This window comes from Trachurus trachurus, assembly GCF_905171665.1.
Source record: "Trachurus trachurus genome assembly, chromosome: 10".
Taxonomy (NCBI): Eukaryota; Metazoa; Chordata; class Actinopteri; order Carangiformes; family Carangidae; genus Trachurus; species Trachurus trachurus.
In genome coordinates this window covers 23,336,448-23,351,169 of record NC_139894.1, presented here as the reverse complement: position 1 = coordinate 23,351,169, position 14,722 = coordinate 23,336,448, and the positions used below count along the sequence as shown (strand labels likewise).

The 14,722-nt window shown below is 43.1% G+C and overlaps 1 protein-coding gene across 1 annotated transcript in view; it reads left to right on the top strand.

Annotated features, from left to right (window-relative positions):
* pdlim7 (PDZ and LIM domain 7) overlaps positions 1-14,631 on the top strand; it is a 32,338-nt gene extending 17,707 nt beyond the window's left edge. Inside the window, exons 6-13 of the mRNA XM_083980955.1 lie at positions 2,770-2,924; positions 3,352-3,388; positions 8,219-8,295; positions 8,623-8,860; positions 9,367-9,547; positions 9,696-9,816; positions 12,667-12,782; positions 13,128-14,631. Coding sequence (XP_083837081.1) covers positions 2,770-2,924; positions 3,352-3,388; positions 8,219-8,295; positions 8,623-8,860; positions 9,367-9,547; positions 9,696-9,816; positions 12,667-12,782; positions 13,128-13,214 — 1,012 coding nt within the window. The 3' untranslated portion in view covers positions 13,215-14,631. The remainder of the gene's footprint in view (positions 1-2,769; positions 2,925-3,351; positions 3,389-8,218; positions 8,296-8,622; positions 8,861-9,366; positions 9,548-9,695; positions 9,817-12,666; positions 12,783-13,127) is intronic.
* The last annotated feature ends 91 nt before the right edge of the window (positions 14,632-14,722 follow it).

Below are 14,722 nucleotides of genomic sequence, written 5' to 3'. Positions count from 1 at the left end.
AATTAACTTGGACGATGACCTCAGCAGGGACAAATTTATTTTAGAGGGATTTTTTAAAGACTAATACCATGAATCTGTCGGCAGTTACCGTTGCAAAAATTACAGGGCTGTGCAGATAGTTACAGAGTAATAATGATGGAAAATCTTGATCATGGTGCATATTTTTTTTACTGTGTTTAACCAGGGAAAGAACTAAATTATCACTTAGACAGAGTTTATGAGCCAAAAGGTGAAATTAGTTTTTTTTTACCAGCTCCAAGAGAGCAAGGCCTTCTCTTGTGTAATACCTAAATGTTTTTCTGTTGGATTAGAAAAGTGAATTGAATGCAGTTGCTAAAAAGTTACTCTTAGTTCTTGAAAACTATCGATTTGGATTTCCACACTTTGTTATAAATTGTTTTGAAATAGTAAAACATGGCTTGAGGGATTATGTGTGTCTGTCTGTTTCTCTGCCATTTCTGCAAATGTGATTAAAATTCACTCGGACTCAGAGATGATGAACTGATCAGATTTTGATTGTCAAAGGTCACTGTAACCGCACAAGACTGCACACATGCGTATGAAGTGCGACTGGACTGGTTTGGGGGAGGCGTACAACCACGAGTCAGGGACTTTAGTTTTAAGGCTGTAATCGTTTCTGATGTGTATTAAAATGAAGTTAATGTTCCCATGACCTCTTGCTGCTATAATTACAAGAAAAGATAAATGGCTGTAGTCTCCATTTTTTTTTATTTTTCCACTAGGTTTTCAGATTTAACAAGGACTCCAGGAATGGATTCAGATTTGAATGATCCTGAAATTGACAGTATGGCATGGAAATGCTCTTGAAGCATGTGCCAATTTGGGTCCTTTAATTTGGGTCATGGTAGTGGTCTGACTGCAGCCATTGGTGAGATACGGTCTGCTGCTGTATTTAGCCTCACTCGTAAATTCTGCTGACTTCTCACACACCCTTTACTGCCCTGCTGCTGGATTATTTAAGCAGCTGTACTCGCTTACTCTAGAGAGGCTTCACATGCCTGCAAAGTTTCTCTGTCAACAGCCCGAACTCACTCAGTCAGGCCATCTTTGAAAAGAATAGAGGCTAATTACAAGTGTCAGCTCAGTTTGATGGAGACATTGTTGGATTTCAGCACAGTAAATGGTTTGTTGCAAACGATGTGTGTTTAATGTGTCCAGGCCTGTTGTCTTGAAACAGGTTTTGTGTGATGGTTTTACAGAAGTTAACATCATCATAGGTCACGGCCGTGGCATTCGTGGTTGTAGGCGGTGTATGAGAGCACAATGAAAAATTAGAGGAACTGCAGGGACAGAAATTAGGGAAGGTTGTTTTTTTTTCTTGGCAAGTGCACAGGCATTTACATAATACTGAAAAGCATTTGTGCACATGGGAGAGAAGAGTGGAACGGCAAAGAATTTGTGCCAGATCTAGGAAGTCATTTTGGGTCAGGGTGACAATAGATGATTTGACAAGCAAACAATGTCGTCTTTCTCTCACAGAGCCTGTTGACAATAACAGCATGTCTCGTGTCACCTCTTGCATGTTTTTTTTGCATCCTGCAGTATTTTTGGTTTTCTGTTGTATAAAACCTCTGTCATACATTGACATGTTCTGTCTATCCTTTAACCCAAAGCTGAACTCTGATTCTCTCTCTTGTTTTCCTCTCTTCCTTTAACTCTGCAGATGGAAGCTCTTGACAAGTTAGTATATTTCTTTTCCTTTTTTCCTCCAATTCCTAATAGACTGTTTGCCTTTTTTAAAAAGTTGTAATTCACACTTGTATACAATCATCCCCATCTTTTAACAGTGTTAACAACCTTTTTTATCTCTTGACCTCCTCAAACAAAGCAGTGTGTAGCTTTGTTGCAGAGCATTGTGGCCGACCGTCGAGTGGAGAGCCACTGCTCTGTTAGAATCCATTTCACCATTTCACATTAATTCACCAGTTTGCATCTCAGGTTTAATTGATACATAGAAGGCCAGAATATATTATTAGTGTTACATCTAATAAAACCTCTCCCTAATTATTTAGTCCCCCTCTCTCCTTTGTCTGTGTCTTTCCTCTGTTGACCTCATACAATCTGTCTTTGTTGATCTTTGGTCTGTCCTACAGGGGTGAAGCTACTTACTTTGATGAAATGTACCTAGAGTCCAAGTAAGGGGCAGCTGCATGCAGGCTGGTTTGTTGGCTTCTGGGTTATTATGGCCAGGCTAATAATAAAGAGAGAAAAGTGCTGATGCTCCTATAAATTTGGTTTACAGAACAAAGATGCCAGGTCATTAATAACCATCCATCTTTCATCCTCTGCTTGCATTTTGATGAATGCATGCTGTGCTGGAAAAAAATACATTATAAGAAGAGTCACGAGAAGCGTTTTTTTTTCTGTGCTGCTTCGTGAGTTGTTTATCAGAATCAAAGCTTTAATATGTTGTAATTTTCCTCTACAAACAAGGCGAGCTGCTGCAGTCTGACAGCTTTTCTCCCGTTGATTCTAATGAGAGTTATAAATGCAATTCCTAATGTGGTAATGTCCATTTATGAGTCTACAGTGTGCCCATGAGAAATCTCAGTAATGGGTTCCTATTAGATCGCTTAGTGCGTGACTGCGATACTGATCATTCCTCTTTAGTGTTGCATGATCTGTTCAGGGTGTCCTCCATTTTTAAGGTCACCCGATTAGCCTGGTTGGTGTTAGTTGGTTTGTCCCGTGATGGGACAGTGTTAACCGTGCCTGCTGTGTTTTGCTGCTGGGTTTGTGTGCGTGCAGGCACGGCCTCAGGGTGGAGAACATGGCCTGTTTTATCCCCAACGACCGCAGCAAGAAGAGGCTGATTGAGGACACGGAGGACTGGCAGCCCCGCACCGGCACCACACAGTCCCGCTCCTTCCGCATCCTGGCCCAGCTCACAGGCACCGACTTCAGTAAGTCAGGACTCAGGCCTGAGGAGTGAGACAATAGAGAGGGTGGTGTAGCAGGGCTGAACAGTTGATCTGATGTGATCACAGTGACTATCAGTTAGACTGACAGGAGAGTGAGTGACACAGGAAAGGTGGAGACAAGGGAATCCATTTTTCAGCTGTGGAGTGTTGAACTGTCAGGTGGCTGCTGTCATTGCTGACAGCCATGTTTTTTTTTTGTTTTTTTTTTGGACTGTAACCAGTCTGACAAATCATCTGCACATGTACAATATGATGTATATTATTACTTATCATGTTGGGGTTGGCATGTGCTCAACTGGCTATTTGTCACAAGGTGTGTACAGTAGGTGGTGTGTGTGTGTGTGTGTGTGTCAACCTTATCAGTCAGACATGCTGATGTGTGTGTGTGTGTCTCTCCTGGATCTCTCAGTGCAGGACCCAGATGATGAAAACATGAAGAGGGCCAGGTAAAAAACCTGAGTGCTATTGGTTTGAACACAAGTGTTTGTGTGTGTGTGCAGGCTTCAGTTTGGCAATCCTTTTGAATAATAGCTCAACTTCTAAATTGGCCTTTGGTTGTATTTGGCTATTTGCTTCTTCAGTCACTGGCATTTGTGGTGTGATTTTTACATGCTTTGTATCATTAGGACAAGAATCTGCCCCGTGCTATAATTTACTAAGTGCTTCTAATTAAAATTTGACATTTGCTCTCTTGCCTGTTAGCTTAGCACAACGACTTGAAACAGGGGGAAACAGCTAGCGTGGCTCTGTCTGTAACAAAATCCACCGACTCCCCCTGCATCTGTCTGAGTCAGACTTCTTGGCTGTGCACATTACATTCCTGGAAAGGACTCTGCCCCCCCCACCAAGAAGTAATCTGCCATTTAATCCCCCGTAAAACCACATTGTGTCATTTTTACACTTTTGGTTTTTCTAAGGATTAAACAAACGAGATATAATGTGTTAATTAGTTTAACTTTAGAGGTAATGGTATGCGGATTTGTAACCTTTGGACACAGGCGGCCTAGCTGTTTCCCGTCTTTGTTACATATGCAGCTACAGCTGTTTTGAGTCTTTGTAAAATACGAAGCTTCGTTTATCTTAGTGCAACCAGATCTGAGCAGTCATGTAATTCTTGGCAAAAACTGTGAAATTATTCCTTAACTTTATAATTCACCTTCCAAACATGTCTTTTTGTGTGTCTATGCTGTTACTTTTTCACCTTTTTCTGCACCTTGCTCCACTTTCTGTTCTCTCATGCTCTTTTTTTCACCGTTTTTTATTCTCTCTCCTACAATCTATTTCCCTCTGTTTCATATCTCTGTTGCCCGTGGTCAGGGAAAAGTTCCTCACTGAGATTCAGAGCCCCCGCTATGCCCGTCTGAGGGATTGGCACCACGACAGGTCTGCTCGCGCTCTCAATATCAAATCCTGAACGACATCTCAGACGCCATGGGATGCAGAGCCCAGCCAGAGCCTGCTAGCGATAGCTACACCGCAACGACTACGTGACAAAGACGACGAAGATAGCCGACCATCCAATGGCAGTTAACAAATTCACCTCTCAGATACACATGGGGTGGAAAAGGAGTTTGGGGAAATAAAGAAAAGCAAAAATAGAAGAAACGTAGCCTAGATGACAAAGCCCAAAGTGGAACCTTGCATACTGAGCCTAAGTGTAAGATCTCCCTCTGAATTTTTGACTTGATGATTGTTGACAACTCTGTGGACCACTGTGTCTGTAGCCCTATTTTCCATTTCACACTGCGTTACTTGGAGTAAATGAGTGGGAAGGTGGGAAGGGGGGCCTCAGCAGTGGGAAGCGCCTTTCTGTTCGTTATTCTTCTTTGATTGTGAAGTTCAGACCCTCCTTTTGATCTGTCTGTCTCTTTCTCTCTCTCTCTCTCACTCTGTCTCTGCCTGCTTCCATTTATTTAGCTCTTCATCCTTTAGAGTTTTCATTTCTGACCCCTTCATCTTGTAGGCTTCTCCAACCATTATGAAAGAAAAGGAAGATAAATCTGTACTTTTTTTCTGCTGTCATCAAAAAAATATATAAAACACCTGAAAAAAAGCAACTCCTGCTTCTTCCTCCTTTCTTCTTTGAGTGTTTCCTTTCTTCTTGTTTGTTTGTTGTTGAAGCTTTACATGATCCATCTCTTTCTCCGGCTAAGTCACAACCAGTTTCTTTGTTTACTTGTTGTAGTGAACAAAAAATGATAATGTAGAAGCAGAGCTTTCCTCAGTATTTATACAGCTCTGAATTAACGAGATGTCTTCTCAAAGATCAGGGTTCAAGGTCTCCTTTTACTGCCTCGCAGAGAAAATGGTTGTGTAGTCAGGCATGAAAACAACAAATGAGCACACACACAGAGTAGCGCACATTTATAAAGCACAGAAGTGCACAGGGAGGAAAATCAGTCTTTTGTCTGTTGCAACTGCCTGTAATACAAATATCCAAGAGTATTTAAAAGCTAATGAAAAGACCAACATCAGATTGGAGAGTTCAGCTGAGGAGTCTCTGCTCTTTACCAGAGAGAAAAGACCTAAGCTGAGATCAATAGTTGTGATGGTCAGGTATTAACCTGAATTAGAAGTACAAAAAGAAAAAAAAAACTTTTAGGGAAAAAGATCTATCTAAGTCTATCCAGGAAGCTGCTCCGTGAATAAGATACAAAATGTACTTTTGCTTTCAGTTGCCCAGGAGAAAAATGTGGAATGGTTGCTTGTTATAAGGTGATACTTCGTAATGGTTTGTGATGGAAACATGTGAACAGAAACCTGGCAGGTGAAACTTGAAACCAACCAAAACAATGTAGGCTGTGGGGGTGGCCGAGAACTAACAAAGAAATAATAAATAATTAATAAAGAATAGCTGTTTCTGCGAAGAAATTAATAAATTACACAATTATTAAACTAAGTTAAGGCTATAACATGGTGATTGATAACTACATGATAATTGATAATATGACCAAATGAATGTCTTAATAGGCAAAACTAGAAGAAACGTTTTGTGTTTTAAAAATAATGAAATACAGGACAGCCTTATCATTTTGACACATGAGCTGGAGTTAATCATCACAACCATGTGGAAAATATTCAGTGGTAACAGAAAACAATAAGTGATAAACATACTTTGTAATAGTATAAGAAAGAAAACTAGAGATTATGTGCAAATTTCCTGTCGTTTTCTTTGTAAATAGTAAGGAACGACAGGAGGAGGTTTTAAGTGAAAATGTAGAGCACTCTGTAGAAATACAGACTCTGCTCTCTAAGACATTTGCCACCTTTGTTTGACATTTTGCCATCTGACACACTCAGGATCTTGTGGAGCAGCATCACCTCGTCACTACGGAGGCTTGACATATGTCAGTGGCTTCCTCCTCCATCTGAAATCAAAATCCTGCTCCCCTCTCTGTTGGGTTTAGAGCTGCCAACAAACTCCTCATTGCTCAGTTCAGTGCATCCCACAGGAGAGGAAGCCCAAAAAAATAAGCAAAAAAAAAACAACAACCAAAAAAAAACATGGGTGAATCTGAAATCTAAGGTGCAAAGAGTGAACAGGAAATGTCAAGCAACTATTCCATGGGGTGCTGCTCTGCACCATGTCCAAAACTCTATGGTGAAGGCAAAACCCCTCCTGTCTTCACCGTCTTTGATTCAGGAATTGTGCACCTGCAGCACACTGAGCCTCTTGCTGAGCAGACAGGGGGGGAGGAGGATGTTGAAAGCAGTGAAAATGTCAAGGAAACATGACCCAGACTGCTCCAGCAGGGAATAAGCTGCGGTAGAGGATGCGCTCCAATTTGCACCTGCAACCTTCACCGTAGTGAGGTGCAGCCAAACAAACATCTCAAAGGTGTGTGAGAAGTCTGTGCCACAGGCCTATTGTCATGTAGGGCAGCGTGCCAAGGGTGTGTAGCCGAAGCAGCGGTGCTGACCAGGATGTTGTTTTGTGCGTCGTTAGGTGGGGTTCCAAAGATTAGGTTTGCCGGCCTGAGGGGTGGAGGGCAGCTGACCCAGGGCCTGTGACTGGAGGCTGAAAGAGGTCTGTTGTGTCCTTTGTTTGACCCGACTGCCAGAGATCCATCTCATCCTGACTGTTTTGTTGTAGCTTCTTACCCAAAATCTCCTGGCAGGGGGTTTTACCCTCCTTAATTTAGACAGATTTATCTTCCTCTCCCCGTCACCAGCCCTGCAAGCCATCTTATTGCTATTGCAAAGGGAGTTAATGTCCTTTATTATTCAGAGTACGCTGTTTGGAAAGTGGCAGACTGATTTTCTTCTTCTTCTTCTTGCTAGATAGCTCCCAGCTGTATTTCTATAACTTCTTCTGCCTCTCTAACTTCCTGCGTTTAGTTGTATGAATACATAACGAGTATAATTGATAGGCAGACTCAACCTGATGCAGGCGATGCTATAGAACAAGGCTGTTGCGGGGTAATTCATTTCACATCTTCCTCTTTTTCTTTGCAAATGAGAAATGATTTCATCATCTTTCATTAGTGCATTGTAGATGGCACAGTTGATGATGTAAACATGATGGATGCCTAAGGCGGTGTTATATTTTTTCCCCAGATAAGATGTCTCCAGAGCTCACTGTCTTGGCTCAGAAGTTGTTTTTCCGTCTCAGTCATGGTTTGAAGATTTTCTGAATATAGTGACGCTTGCTGCGGGTAACAGAACTTTGAAATGTAGAAACATCTCTTTATTTCAACACTTGTGCGCATGCAGTCTTGATGCGAAGCTCGTCTGCATCCAAACCTGACAGTACAACGCTTGTGATGAGTTTCTCCACCTCAAACTTTGCCTGTGAGTGACATCAATCAATCCAAGAGGATTTCTTGTTTTTTTTCGTTGCTCACGTTACAGTAGCAACTCTTGAACCATTTCAGTGCAGCGCAGAGCACAAACGATAGCTGTCGTTCAGATTGATTTAGTAAAGTGACAAACATGGCAATGACAAATATTTTATTTCTTCAGGAGAAAATTGCATTACGGTGAATTTCCTAAACATTCAGCTGAATTTACCCACGAAACCAGCTTATCTCACCACAACAGGTGAGAACACCACACTGCGGCCGTTGATGCTGTTTAATATTAATGATGATGATGCTAATGATCAGTCACACAGAAGGTAATCTGTGGCACAACGTTATGGAGACGGCCACGGCTGCTGATACCCAACGCCGAGTCCATTCATTGAACAGTAACCATGGTTACTGTGTGTGTGTGTGTGTGTGTGTGAGAGAGAGAAAGATGTGTACCTTTACTAATTAGTCATTTTCTCCCCACAGCCTTGAGCCAACTCCCTCACCTGCCAAGGCCCAGGCAGCAGATAAACCAGATGGTGAGTTTCTGCTCCTGCTGATGCGTAAAAAGAAGCCCAGCAGCATCCAGCAGAGGTTGTGCTAATAGATTCTTATTAAGTGTCAATACGTGAGCATCAGCAGCAACAACATGGCACACAAAACTGTCACAAAAGACATCTGGAGGGAGCGCGCATATTACATAAAAGTGTCCCAAGTTTGTGACATGATTAAGTGGTATGAATTATTTCATGGCCAGAAGTGCAGCAGCTCCAAAACAAATCACCTCGCTCTCTTTGGCTCAGGCTCCAAGACTGGCGCTGCAGCAGCGGCAGCACCAATAGCAGCAGCAGCAGCAGCGGTAGCAGCACCAATGGCAGCAGTGGTAGCAGCACCAGCACCAGCAGCGGCAAGCAGCAAGGGCCCTTCCTCTCGCCCGCCGTGGGTCACTGACCCTGGTTTCGCCGACCGCTTTCGCCCCGACAAGACCAGCACCGTGGTTACCCAGCACCAGCAGCCGGTGCAGCCAACGCCCATGCAGAACCGCAGCTCCATCCTGCAGGCGGCGCAGCAGGCGCCCGAGGACAGCGGGAGGACCCCAGTGTGCGGCGCCTGCAACAAAATCATCAGGTAGGACCGCACGGCCCCGTCCACACTGACAGTTTGATTGATTCCTTTTACCAGCATGAAACGGTCCTGATGTTTGCTCCCTTCAAAAGCCTGTTAGAGAAAAATGACACATCATTAAAGATAGTTAATATACACAAACTAACACATACTATCCGCAGCAAATAAGTTCAGTCAGCATAATTAAGAGTTCAGAGACATTACATTATCTCTGGAGAGACAAGTGTTGCGCTGACTTTGACATAATTTAAATCTCATTTCATACATTTCACAGATAACAGAGAAATCTCACTTCTTATTCCGGTCACTGTTGTGAGCAAAACGTTGATTTGTTTTTCCATCCAGTGAAGGCAGAAGAAGTAGAACCAGACAGGTGTCTGCTCTTGTGTCCACAGCTGTTTGTGTTCAAGTCTCCTCTGTGTTTGAAACAGAAAACTACTTGGCAGATTTTAATAAGGCCTCTGATGTCTTCGTGTGTGTGTGTGTGTGTGTGTGTGTGTATTATCCAGGGGTCGGTACCTGGTAGCGCTGGGCCGTTCTTGGCACCCGGAGGAGTTCACATGTTCACAGTGTAAGGCGGTCCTGGACGAGGGGGGCTTCTTTGAGGAGAGAGGGTCTGTCTACTGCACTAAGTGCCACGATAACCGATACGCTCCAAACTGTGCCAAGTGCAAAAAGAAGATCACAGGGGTAAGAGCTGCTTCATCGTGTCTCATACGTCAAAACGTAGAAAATGAAATGAAATGGTACAGTTGGATAGAAGATATAGAGAATAGAAGTATTTGTAACACTGTGCTGGGAAAAAAAAACAAAAAAAACCCTCTTCTCCCCTTTTCAGGAAATCATGCACGCCCTGAAGATGACCTACCACGTTCAGTGTTTCAAATGTGCAGCATGCAAGGCTCCTATCAGGAACCAAGCTTTTTACATGGAGGAGGGCGAACCCTACTGTGAGAGAGGTGAGTTGTCAAATTTGATTGTTGCACACAGGTTTTAATATGTGTGTGTGTCTGTGTGTGTGTGTGTGAGAGAGAGAGAGACCACTGTGGTGGAGAATACAGAGTCGTTCAGTATCGTAGACCAAGGACATAAAAACATGAATTATTTGCACCCAGCGCTCTACCAGCGTTACACTCGGTAAAATGTGCTTCTAAATTAAATTGAAGTCGATGAATATGTATTCAGTCTTCTCCACACACAGCAGGAAGCTGCAAATTGTCAAACGCGACAATACAACAGCAGTCATAACAATAATGTGAAGGCGTGATGATGTTGTTTAATTACTGTTAGTGAAATCAACAAAAACCACATCCGAGTTCTCTCTGAATGTTTAGTTTGAATATGTTTTCACTCGAGGTCCCTGTCGCTCATTCATACTTAATAATGCCACGTTTCCTGTCCCACATTCTTGAGGCTTCATAAAAGAGATGAAGGAATCACCATGGTGAAAAATCCGCTGCCGCAAATAAAAGGAAACATGGTAATATGTGGTTTCTGGAGGGAGAATTGAAGAAGAACTCGGTGGTTAGCAACAACAACAATGGTAACAGCAGCAGCAGCAGCAGCAGCAGCAGCAGCTGTAACCGCCACAGAGATGCCCACAGAAACCATAGTTTTAATAGGAAATTGAATCCTAAACCTGAATTAAACGCTGGCAGTATTTAAAGGTAATGCTTTAGCATTAGCGAAGGAAAGCGTGCTCAGATCTCAGTGTGAAGATTGATTAGCTGCACTGCCAGCTGCGAACGCCTCAACCCATGTAAGACCCCCTGTAATTCTCCACATGGATCTGGTGGATCCAGCCTCATGTATTTATCGTAAATCTGCACTGGGCCCTGAGTACACGAAGGAACAGAGGGGGGGACCGACACCCTGCCACACAGCATTAAGTGCGTGATTGAGCATGTTTGATGAAAGATGTCATATTTTGGGGCTTTAAATGGCTGCTTAGCTAAGTACAGAGCAGTGCAGGCTTCAGAGCAGACACCGGGGTACTAACAGAGGAGAACAACACAGCCACTTGGTGGTTTAGAGGGTTTTTCAGAGTGCGTGTTGTGATCAAGTTATTTCTTTTGAAATAAAACCCCTCAGCACGTCCCCCCTGCCCAGTTTAGCCACAGCCGTTTTCATTTTTTGTAATCAAACTATTTGTAAAACAAACGGCATTGTTGTATTATTGCTGTGGGGTTTGGCATGGGCCTACATCATGAATCTCTTGGCGCGTTGCACAGTCAATCATAAAGTGTGATGTTTTCATCTGCTGTAATCTATTTAGCTCCAGTTTACTTCATACATTTCTCTATTGGATTTTATGAATGGTGTGTGCTCCTCTATTATGCTGTAAATGATTTAGCAGGGCAGCGTGCTTCTCCCTCACTACCGGGGCTCTGACGTGGATCGCTGCTTTATCAGAGGCAAAGCCAGAACCTGAGTACTCATACTCTGACTAATGCCTTTAACTCTGATAAACATTCTGCTGCCTCAGCATCTTGCAGGGATTGTGCCGCTCTCACCCACTCACTCTCAAGAAGCGGCATTATAACCTGACACTTTACCCAGAGTCCCTGTGATGAAAGAGACTGGCAAATCCAGTTAAGTATCTGGAGCAATTTCCCCTCATCCTAATCCTACCCTTACACTCTGGAAAGGCAACGTGTACAGTAGGCGGACAAAGTAACGCAAAACGGCAAAGTGATCGAATGAGAAGAGCCCATCATTTTGGCTTCGAAACACCTTCATCCATCGTTATTGTCGTCAGAGAGCCCTGAAGTCTGTGTGTGTGCATCTGAGTACCGGTACATGTCTTTATATGGTTGTGTGGACAAATTCTATTCGAAACGATCGACATGACAACATCTGGCCCAGTCCACCTAACTTTACAAAAAGCCGTTTGAGAGTGTAGACTTGGTTTTATGGATTCAAGGTGGAATCAGTGGTGGGTGATTTATCTGTGATGCTCAAGGTTAAAGGGATAGTTCAACATTTTGGCAAATTGGCCCATTGCCATAATCGCTATAGTCAGAGCAGTAGGTTCGTTGTGTTGTGACCTGCACATTCACCACGCTATGAGATAATAACAGAACATTACCAGAAGAGTCGTTTTAGAGGTAAATTCATGCAAAACCGCTGATGCGCGTTGCCTTCAGGGACAGTTTTTCAGCAAGCAGTCTCTCTGCATTTGCCTCTAAAACAACTCTGTCTGGTAACGTTCTGTTATTATCTCATAGCGTGGTGAATGTGCGGGTCACAACTTGTCCACGACAGCGTTTTGGAGTTGTTGGATTGTGTATTTGATGAGTTTGATGAGAGAAACCAAGAAATCCCATTAGCCTCGGTAGTGTAGCTCTGAGCAGCTCATGGCTCTGCTCCGCCGTTCTAAAAATAGCTTGCACCGACAATTAGGTAACGAACCTACTGCTATGACTATAGCGATTATGGCAATGGGCCAATTTGCCAAAATGTTGAACTATCCCTTTAAAGTGAGGGGTTCGGGAATGCATGATGTCATGATGTCCTCACACGGATGTAAGACAAGTGTGAGTGCCTGCGCGGTGTGATATTGCTGATCTTCAAGAGCAGAAGTCTCCAGTTCTTTTAAAAGATGAAAGAGGTGAAAACCTATTTTACAGAACATCCTGTAAGTGTTAAGTGATGTTTACATATGCTGATTCTGGAGGCTGTGGAGGATGCTTGACCTGATCTTGAGGATGATAAAAGCTCTATTGAATTTATAATTTTAGAGTAGGCTACAGTGTCTGTGCCACTCACCTCCTCTGCTCCTTTTCACCGTTCTCTCTCTCTCTCCGCAGACTACGAGAAGATGTTTGGCACCAAATGCCACGGCTGTGACTTTAAGATTGATGCCGGAGATCGGTTTCTGGAGGCCTTGGGCTACAGCTGGCATGATACGTGCTTTGTCTGTGCTGTAAGTCATTTTGATTGATACGGCTCCCTGTGGTGCTCTCCCTTTGCCCCATCTCTTCTGACTGTCCCAGCACAATGCCACCTGAAAAAAAAATCTGCCTCCATCTCTCGACCTCGAGTTCTGCCCTCTGTCTCTCTCTTCCCTCCTGTCACCTGCAGCCTGTCTCTATCTCACTCTCTCATTTTGTGAGGACTACTGAGAGTAAACGCTGTCAAGTAAATAATATTCTCTGGCCAGGAGAAAACTCTGTAAATTCACAGTGGCAATGTTGAGGACTGATATCTCCTCTGCCCTGGTTTCTAAATCTGTCTGTCTCTGTCTGTCTGTCTCCTTTCATCTTTAAAGCTCTGCCAAATCAACCTGGAGGGGAAGACGTTCTACTCGAAGAAGGATAAGCCCCTGTGCAAAGGCCATGCTTTTGCTCCAGTGTGAGAGATCAAGCTTCATCTTCAGAGGAAGAGACACATCTCTCTCTCTCCCTCCTCTTTACCCCTATCCAGCCTCTGGCACACTCGCACACACTCCACAACTCCTCTTTGCCAACCGCACACCTAGTTAAACGCAGTCTGTTTTCCTGTTGTGCAGCTTCACATACTTTACTGTGCTGTTTTTTAAACAATACGATCCAAATGTTACTGCCTGTAATACCAAATGCTGAGTTGTGTAACTGGAAGTAGTCAAGGAATTATTTCATATCATGCCACAACTTTAGTTGTTGACTTTGAAGCCATTTATAGATTGGCTATTAAAAATGCGGCTTGGGCTCATCTAGATTTGAACATTTCTCACGACTGCACTAATCTCACCCTTGTTCAGTCTCAAGTAAGATCAAGTCTGGATCTTCCAAGTTGGAGGAGCCATCAAGCCTGTAATGGTGTCACATTGCGGTAATGATCCATTACTACTCCTGCACTAAGTGTGGAGAAGTGATGGCCTCATTCAGGACCCTGGCCCACTCACTGACTCTCACTGTGGTGCCTGTTAACATAATGGGGGTCCAGTCAAGCAGAAAAGGGGGGGGGGGGCATCCCGTTCCCGCTTGACAGGACCTCTCTACAGAAGGACTGACTACTTAACTTCTCACTTTAGCTCTGGCAAACCAGAGCACATACTGTAGGGTAAGAGCTGTAATTTTCAGTTATGTAATAATCCCTAAAATTGATCTAGTTTTAATAGTCACACGTGTGGGTGTTTGGAAAGGGTGGTGTTATTTTTTAAATCTTTCACGCTCCTAAACTAAGAAGATTTGTCAAGGTTTTGAAATGATCATTTATGTGACATTTTTTTATGCAAAGGGAAAAAAAGTCCTTAAAATGTGTGTGTCCTTTTGTTACCATGATATTGTTATTATTCCTTAGAATACTTTCAAGCCATTGTTGAATATGTATTTATATTGCTTCAGAATGGGCCTGTAAGTGTTGTTTTCCTTGTTGCTGGGTGGTTCAAATAAAATAATTTTGTAATGCCATGTGCTGGGGCAGAACACTGTGGGCTCAAGTGTTTCTAAGAAGTGAACCCATCTGTAAGAGTTTGTGTGGACTGAGGCTCTGGCTGATGCTGCTCTCCCTAACACCTGCACCCCAACCAACAGGACAATAGACTTTCTAACGTGCTTTGCTCTTATTTTCGTGCTGAGTGCAAGAATTGGCTTTTTAAAAGTCCTGCTTTACAGAAAAAGCTGTCTGACCTCAAGACCCTTGTGAACACCTTAACTGAAAACATCAAGGAGATGTGGAGAGACATGATTTATTTAACTTGTGTGCATCAGTATATTACTACTGTAGCCATTTAATTACTAAAGTAGTCTGCTATAAGTGCTCTTTTACTTATTTGCTTTCATAACAAGAGTGGTTCCCAGTCGGGGGTTTGGGACGCCTCCGAGGCATCAAGAGAAAAAAAAAAAAAATCAAGTTAGCTAATTCATGCCAGTTTATTGTGAA